This window comes from Salmo salar, chromosome ssa17, assembly GCF_905237065.1.
Source record: "Salmo salar chromosome ssa17, Ssal_v3.1, whole genome shotgun sequence".
In the NCBI taxonomy this organism is placed as follows: domain Eukaryota; kingdom Metazoa; phylum Chordata; class Actinopteri; order Salmoniformes; family Salmonidae; genus Salmo; species Salmo salar.
The window spans coordinates 44,655,518-44,664,450 of NC_059458.1; the positions used below are offsets into that span (position 1 = coordinate 44,655,518).

An 8,933-nucleotide genomic window follows, 5' to 3' on the forward strand; every position below is an offset into this window, starting at 1 on the left:
CTCTTCTGGCTGTGCCGGGTGGAGAGGAACCAGGCTATGAGGGGTGGACCAGTCCTCTTCTGGCTGTGCCGGGTGGAGATTAGAAACCTAGAGAGGAACCAGGCTCTGAGGGGTGGACCAGTCCTCTTCTGGCTGTGCTGGGTGGAGATTAGAAACCTAGAGAGGAACCAGGCTCTGAGGGGTGGCCGGTCCTCTTCTAAAGCGTGTTAGTATTTATATATTTCATTGTCACGATGCATTTGATCTGGGGTCTTTGGGCTCCTAAACCAGGTATGCAGACATCTTACCGCACTGAAAGATCTCTCAGCTGTTTATACACACAGGATGTGGCTGACGCTTCTTTTAGAAGTAATGTTTAGCAAGGACTACTTCCTCTGGCTTGAGAGGAATATGCCATGTTTGCCTTGTGTGGGCCTCCCCATCTCTATGTTCTCGCTCTGTTCTGCTTTCCTGTATCTCCTATAGTAGAGAAAACTAGCAGAAATATGGAGTGTTCTGAACAGAGACACACACACACACACACACACACACACACACAGTATGAACTAAATCATGTTTAAATCTGGGATAATTTCTGTTCCTTATTAAACCTGATTTCATCTTGAACCCGATTTAACATTCACCTGTGTTACCCTTCACTACCTCAATAACCGGGATTCTCCCGCTGTCGCTTCAGCAACAAAATACGTCAAACCAAAACAGACAAGGCTGGTTCAGATTGTTAACGTGTAAAACTACATTTCGTCTCCAAGGTTTATTAAAAAAAAAACAAATAAAACATTAAAAAAAATATACATTTTCACAAATGACCACTTGTTGTTTGAAATACATCATTACAGTTGTCGGTGAGTTCGTTATCACGCATATTTGCATTGACATTAAATCAGTGAAAACACATTAAATCAGTGAAAACGCAACACGGTATCCATAAAATGGTGAAATAATCCAGGTTTGATTCCCCACATGGCAGTGTCATTCTCACCAGCAGTCTGACCATCCAGAGTCACAAAAGGCTGAAGAGCGTTACGTCGTTTTTTCCCTTTAACGTTGGCAGCCCGACCCATCTACTATGTAAGCCAGATGCTAAATCAATGTTTAAACACAAACTATTCACTTACTCCTGCAAATACAACAACCGTGTTTGTGTAAAATTGTTAACTCGGCTATCCAGCTTTGGGTTGTTTTTTCAACAGATAGCTAGCTATCTTTATCAGTAATGTATAGTCTATTTAATGTTAACTCGGCTTTGTTTTTTCAACAGATAGCTAGCTATCTTTATCAGTAATGTATCAACAGATAGCTAGCTATCTTTATCAGTAATGTATCAACAGATAGCTAGCTATCTTTATCAGTAATGTATAGTCTATTTAATGTTAACTCGGCTTTGTTTTTTCAACAGATAGCTAGCTATCTTTATCAGTAATGTATCAACAGATAGCTAGCTATCTTTATCAGTAATGTATAGTCTATTTAATGTTAACTCGGCTTTGTTTTTTCAACAGATAGCTAGCTATCTTTATCAGTAATGTATCAACAGATAGCTAGCTATCTTTATCAGTAATGTATAGTATATTTAATGTTAACTCAGCTATCCAGCTTTGTTTTTTTTCAACAGAGAGATAGCTATCTTTATCAGTAATGTATCAACAGATAGCTAGCTATCTTTATCAGTAATGTATCAACAGATAGCTAGCTATCTTTATCAGTAATGTATCAACAGATAGCTAGCTATCTTTATCAGTAATGTATCCACAGATAGCTAGCTATCTGTCGGGTGGTGAACAGAGCTTCAGCAGTTGAATTGGATTCGAGTGGTCTAAAACACGGACGTCCGTGTAAGAGGCGTCAACTACAGTCCTTGGCTCGATTTCCAGGCTGTATCACATCCGGGTCGTGATTGGGTGTCCTATATTTTTATTGGGGGGGGGGCGCACAATTTGGCCCAGCGTCGTTCTGGTTTGACCGTCATTTCTTAAATAAGAATTAGTTCCTAACTTGACTTAATAAAGAAACGAATAAAAACATGTCGTTTAAGTGTACAGCAGCACAGGTTAAGACCGGGGAGTCCATCACGTTAGTTCGTTTTAACATCGTCTGTCAGCGCAGCTTCCTGAGTCGACATGTTGAATTGGAAATGACTGGAATCTGGTTTACCGTCAGGTTAATAACTCTGAATAACATCACGTGTTAAATTAATATAACACCTTGATAAAGTTGTCCTCGTCCTGTTTTTGGGACCACAGATAGAACAACGAGACGTATATATTTCAGTGGGAAGCGTCTCCTTGGCCGTTTTCCTTATGGAGCTGAGAGGAAGCCCACTGGGGGGGAAAACATGACGAGAACATGGAAAGAGATGGATTTTGAACGAAATTTTCAATACAGTTTTAATAAAAAACTACAATATGTTATGAACAAAGTGAACATTTAAATCGCGTCGTTTAGAAGTGTAAAGGCGAATTGATTTATTGCACGTGCTCACTTCACAGAGGAGGCGTTCCCCTAACAGAAATATGCAGATGACGCTAGAACGCACCAATAGGATCTCGCCGGTGTAAACAGATGTAAATCTCCAGGCGTTGTGTTTTTGTCCTAATAAATCACATCAGCCAGTGGTCCCAGTTGACCATAATTTTAATACCTGTTTGTTAAAATGGGGAAACAGCACAGTAGTTGTGCAGGGCTTAACGGTATTGGATGGCTGTCGATGGTAAAAATCTGTAGCATGAAGACAACTGTGTTAGCAGTGGGTTTATGCTAGCTAACACACTTATCTACAGCAATCACACGCCAAAACACATCCCAGAAAGCCCCCTCAATCCCTAACAGGTACCATACACCCCTACACACCCAGAAATCAGAAAAGTAAAGCAAACTTATACACGTTGTAAAATATATAAAACATTATATATTCAGAACGTGACCGACCCACTTGGGTCACATTTTCATACTGGGGAGGACCTGACGTTAACCGATCTCATCCCTATCTGCAAGCGGGGGGTGGGGGGTGGGGGCCAATCACAACACGCCGTATTGTCATCAAAGTTGAACCAACCAATAAGAATGCTTGAACATTAAATACACATTTCTTTAGAGGCAATTGGAAACATAACCAACCCTGTTACACATAGATCCTGCTTGGTTCTGCCCCCCTCCCTGCTTGGTTCTGCCCCCCTCCCTGCTTGGTTCTGCCCCCCTCCCTGCTTGGTTCTGCCCCCCCTCCCTGCTTGGTTCTGCCCCCCTCCCTGCTTGGTTCTGCCCCCCTCCCTGCTAGGTTCTGCCCCCCCCTCCCTGCTAGGTTCTGCCCCCTCCCTGCTTGGTTCTGCCCCCCCTCCCTGCTAGGTTCTGCCCCCCCCTCCCTGCTAGGTTCTGCCCCCCTCCCTGCTAGGTTCTGCCCCCCCTCCCTGCTTGGTTCTGCCCCCTCCCTGCTTGGTTCTGCCCCCCCCTCCCTGCTAGGTTCTGCCCCCCCTCCCTGCTAGGTTCTGCCCCCCCTCCCTGCTAGGTTCTGCCCCCCCTCCTGCTTGGTTCTGCCCCCCTCCCTGCTTGGTTCTGCCCCCCCTCCCTGCTTGGTTCTGCCCCCCCTCCCTGCTAGGTTCTGCCCCCCCCTCCCTGCTAGGTTCTGCCCCCCCCTCCCTGCTAGGTTCTGCCCCCCCCTCCCTGCTAGGTTCTGCCCCCCCTCCCTGCTTGGTTCTGCCCCCCCTCCCTGCTTGGTTCTGCCCCCCTCCCTGCTTGGTTCTGCCCCCCCTCCCTGAGTGGTTCTGCCCCCCCTCCCTGCTAGGTTCTGCCCCCCCTCCCTGCTAGGTTCTGCCCCCCTCCCTGCTTGGTTCTGCCCCCCCCTCCCTGCTAGGTTCTGCCCCCCCTCCCTGCTTGGTTCTGCCCCCCCTCCCTGCTTGGTTCTGCCCCCCCTCCCTGCTAGGTTCTGCCCCCCCCTCCCTGCTTGGTTCTGCCCCCCCCTCCCTGCTAGGTTCTGCCCCCCCTCCCTGCTTGGTTCTGCCCCCCCTCCTTGCTTGGTTCTGCCCCCCCTCCCTGCTTGGTTCTACCCCCCCTCCCTGCTTGGTTCTGCCCCCCTCCTTGCTTGGTTCTGCCCCCCCTCGTTGCTTGGTTCTGCCCCCCCCTCCTTGCTTGGTTCTGCCCCCCTCCTTGCTTGGTTCTGCCCCCCCTCCTTGCTTGGTTCTGCCCCCCCCCTCCTTGCTTGGTTCTAGAGGGGCCAGTTGTTCTGTTCGAGGGGCCAGTTGTACTGTTAGAGGGGCCAGTTGAGGGGCCAGTTGTTCTGTTAGAGGGGCCAGTTGAGGGGCCAGTTGTACTGTTAGAGGGGCCAGTTGTTCTGTTAGAGGGGCCAGTTGTACTGATAGAGGGGCCAGTTGAGGGGCCAGTTGTACTGTTAGAGGGGCCAGTTGTTCTGTTAGAGGGGCCAGTTGAGGGGCCAGTTGTACTGTTAGAGGGGCCAGTTGTTCTGTTAGAGGGGCCAGTTGAGGGGCCAGTTGTACTGTTAGAGGGGCCAGTTGAGGGGCCAGTTGTTCTGTTCGAGGGGCCAGTTGAGGGGCCAGTTGTTCTGTTACAGGGGCCAGTTGTTCTGTTAGAGGGGCCAGTTGTACTGTTAGAGGGGCCAGTTGTACTGTTAGAGGGGGGCCAGTTGTACTGTTAGAGGGGCCAGTTGAGGGGCCAGTTGTTCTGTTCGAGGGGCCAGTTGAGGGGCCAGTTGTACTGTTAGAGGGGCCAGTTGAGGGGCCAGTTGTTCTGTTCGAGGGGCCAGTTGAGGGGCCAGTTGTTCTGTTACAGGGGCCAGTTGTTCTGTTAGAGGGGCCAGTTGTACTGTTAGAGGGGCCAGTTGTACTGTTAGAGGGGCCAGTTGTTCTGTTAGAGGGGCCAGTTGTACTGTTAGAGGGGCCAGTTGTTCTGTTAGAGGGGCCAGTTACATTAGACGTTATCGTTGTCATATCGTTTTCTTCACTGCCATTAGCAGGTAAAATACCATGTTCATAATCATCATCGTTGCCACTGTCTAATAACGGATGTAAAAAAGAACGATAGCAAAAAATGAGTTATGTAAAAATGATTTCATACTCCACATTTAGGGGGGGGGCCACAAAGGGGGTCCAAAATTGTTGTCACAGGGGCATTGGCCCCCCCCGCTAGTGCTCCTAAAGGGCCACCGTACACAGAAGTGTTTGTTTTAGGCAGCAGCACTGGAAAGGCAGGCCAGACCTCATGTTTGGAGTGTTCTTTGCAGTGTGTAATGCAGTGTAGCCTAGCTTGTTTTACACCAAGACTCGGGGCTAAATCCCCGAAAGTCCAGGTCTGATGACGTCAATGGGCTGAAGCGAGCCTGCAACCCAGCCTATGATAATGCAATATAGTCCTAATAATGTAGTCCAGATAGGGCTGAAGCGAGCCTGCAACCCAGCCTATGATAATGCAATATAGTCCTAATAATGTAGTCCAGATAGGGCTGAAGCAAGCCTGAAACCCAGCCTAAGATAATGCAATATAGTCCTAATAATGTAGTCCATGTAGTCCAGACAGGGCTGTAGTAAGCCTGCAACCCAGCCTAAGATAATGCAATAACGTCCTAATACTGTAGTCCAGACAGGGCTGAAGCAAGCCTGCCACCCAGCCTAAGATAATGCAGTATAGTCCTAATAATGTAATCCATGTAGTCCAGATAGGGCTGAAGTAAGCCTGCCACCCAGCCTAAGATAATGCAATATAGTCCTAATAATGTAGTCCATGTAGTCCAGATATGGCTGAAGCAAGCCTGCAACCCAGCCTAAGATAATGCAATATAGTCCTAATAATGTAATCCATGTAGTCCAGATAGGGCTGAAGCAAGCCTGTCACCCAGCCTAAGATAATGCAATATAGTCCTAATAATGTAGTCCATGTAGTCCAGATATGGCTGAAGCAAGCCTGCAACCCAGCCTAAGATAATGCAATATAGTCCTAATAATGTAGTCCATGTAGTCCAGATAGGGCTGAAGTAAGCCTGCCACCCAGCCTAAGATAATGCAGTATAGTCCTAATAATGTAATCCATGTAGTCCAGATAGGGCTGAAGTAAGCCTGCCACCCAGCCTAAGATAATGCAATATAGTCCTAATAATGTAGTCCATGTAGTCCAGATATGGCTGAAGCAAGCCTGCAACCCAGCCTAAGATAATGCAATATAGTCCTAATAATGTAGTCCATGTAGTCCAGATAGGGCTGAAGCAAGCCTGCAACCCAGCCTAAGATAATGCAATATAGTCCTAATAATGTAGTCCAGATAGGGCTGAAGCAAGCCTGCAACCCAGCCTAAGATAATGCAATATAGTCCTAATAATGTAGTCCATGTAGTCCAGATAGGGCTGAAGCAAGCCTGCAACCCAGCCTAAGATAATGCAGTATAGTCCTAATAATGTAGTCCAGACAGGGCTGAAGCAAGCTGTAACGTCTGAGTTCATGTTGGCCAGCAGTCACAGTGGATCTCTACTGTCTGCTAGTAAAATTGCAAGGTCCCAGCAGTAGATCTGTGAATCTCCCATATGTAAGGTCCCTAACGGGGCTTTTTTTAGGGCACTAGATCTGTGAATCCTCTCTCCTTAGGGTCCGTCTACTCCTGGAGTCAGAAAAGTCATCGTTGAAGACTCTCTCGATGGTGGAAGGGAGCGAGGCGCGGACAGTACGCCCCAGGCCTCGTGCAGCGAACACGTAGAGGACAGGGTTCAGGGAGCTCTTCAGGTACACCAAGAAAAGAGAGACATATGCCCCCGTGAACGAAGCCCGGTACAGTCCCGCCCGGTCAGTTCGCCCTGCGGCCAGCGCCCGCAGGAAGCGGCAGGTAAAGTAAGGGACCCAGCAGGAGAGGAAGAGGAGCATGGTGAGGAAGAGGACCCGGTACAGCCTGGCCATCTGTCTCGCAGTCGCCGAAAAGGAGGAGGAAGAAGAGGTGGACGGAGAGGTCGGTCCTGCGCCGCCTGCTTTCCCGGCGGTCCACAGCACGGCTACGTTACTCACCAGGAACACCGTCAAAGGCAGGAGGAACCCGGCGACCGTCTCTGTCACAAACAGCCCCGTGCTGTACCCCATGCTTTCCAGACACTGGGTAGTACCGTTGATCTCCAGCAGGTCTGCAGTGTGGAGGTAAGGAGCAGCCAGGGTAGCAGCAAGCCCCCAGAGGAGACCGCACACCAGGGGAACGGCCCAACGAGGACGCTTCAGACTGGACCAGACCGGTCTGAGGAGACACAGGCATCTCTCCACAGCCACGGCACACAGCAGGAAGGCTGCGGCGTATAGCCCCAGGCCTCTCAGGAATACCACCAGGCGGCATGCTACTTTCCCCATGGGCCAGCTACAGCCGTGGGCCAGGTACGCCAGCATCAGCGGGGTGCGGAGGAGGAGAACCAGGTCAGCCAACGCCAGGTTCACCACGTAGACGCGGAAGCTGCTGGCGCCGCGCGTCTCCCCTACGCCCAAGCTGCCACGCCTCGTCAGGCGGCCACGCCCACGCCAGGCCAACGCATACACCACTAGGCTGTTCAAGGACACGCCCACCTGGGGACAGATAAGAGGAAGTGATGTCATAAACCAGCAAGACTCTGCAGGAACCTCAAGAACTGGAGCTATGCCAAGTGGGAATGGTCTTGTTCCAGCCCAGCACTAACCCCAGCTGATTCAACATGGCATGGTCTTGTTCCAGCCCAGCACTAACCCAGCTGATTCAACATGGCATGGTCTTGTTCCAGCCCAGCACTAACCCCCACTGATTCACCATGGCATGGTCTTGTTCCAGCCCAGCACTAACCCCCACTGATTCACCATGGCATGGTCTTGTTCCAGCCCAGCACTAACCCCCACTGATTCACCATGGCATGGTCTTGTTCCAGCCCAGCACTAACCCCCACTAATTCACCATGGCACGGTCATGATTAAAGCCGATTTTTTGAATCAAGTGTGCTGGAACGAAAACCTGGACAGCAGTACCTGGATTGAAGCGGACTGAACTAGAATGATTCTCTAGACTAGAGACTCACCAGGAAGATGAATATGGTGATTATCATCTGGGCAATACGGCCCGTCTCTGCCTGCCAAGTATCAGTACAGCCCAGTCCTTTACTGGGTCCCGCTGGGCTGGGAGACGGCTGGCTCAGGGAACCACTGGCTGCTGTTCACAACATTCATAGTGGCTCAGAGAGGAAGATATACACCTGGAGCTGCAGCGAGGAGACCTGTGGAGACAGACAGCATGGAGATATGTTTTAATGTGGAGACAGACAGCATGGAGATATGTTTTAATGTGGAGTCAGACTAGCTAGACTACAGGGAGGAGACCTGTGGAGTCAGACTAGCTAGACTACAGGGAGGAGACAGACTAGCTAGACTACAGGGAGGAGACCTGTGGAGACAGACTAGCTAGACTACAGGGGGGAGACAGACTAGCTAGACTACAGGGAGGAGACCTGTGGAGACAGACTAGCTAGACTACAGGGGGAGACAGACTAGCTAGACTACAGGGAGGAGACCTGTGGAGACAGACTAGCTAGACTACAGGGGGAGACCTGTGGAGTCAGACTAGCTAGACTACAGGGAGGAGACCTGTGGAGTCCTAGCGGGGGAGTCAGACTAGCTAGACTACAGGGAGGAGACCTGTGGAGTCAGACTACAGGGAGGAGACCTGTGGAGTCAGACTACAGGGGGGAAACCTGTGGAGTCAGACTAGCTAGACTACAGGGGGGAGTCAGACTAGCTAGACTACAGGGGGAGACCTGTGGAGTCAGACTAGCTAGACTACAGGGGGAGTCAGACTAGCTAGACTACAGGGGGAGACCTGTGGAGTCAGACTAGCTAGACTACAGGGAGTAGACAGACTAGCTAGACTACAGGGAGGAGTCAGACTAGCTAGACTACAGGGAGGAGACCTGTGGAGTCAGACTAGCTAGACTACAGGGAGTAGAC

At 50.1% G+C, this 8,933-nt stretch overlaps 1 protein-coding gene across 1 annotated transcript in view; it reads right to left on the reverse strand.

Annotated features, from left to right (window-relative positions):
- Window positions 1–4,982: 4,982 nt before the first annotated feature.
- LOC106575038 (prostaglandin D2 receptor 2) overlaps window positions 4,983–8,933 on the reverse strand; it is an 8,348-nt gene continuing 4,397 nt past the window's right edge. The window contains exons 2-3 of the mRNA XM_045699648.1: window positions 8,012–8,206; window positions 4,983–7,532 (exon numbers count right to left, since the gene is read on the reverse strand). Coding sequence (XP_045555604.1) covers window positions 6,555–7,532; window positions 8,012–8,038 — 1,005 coding nt within the window. The 5' untranslated portion in view covers window positions 8,039–8,206 and the 3' untranslated portion in view covers window positions 4,983–6,554. The remainder of the gene's footprint in view (window positions 7,533–8,011; window positions 8,207–8,933) is intronic.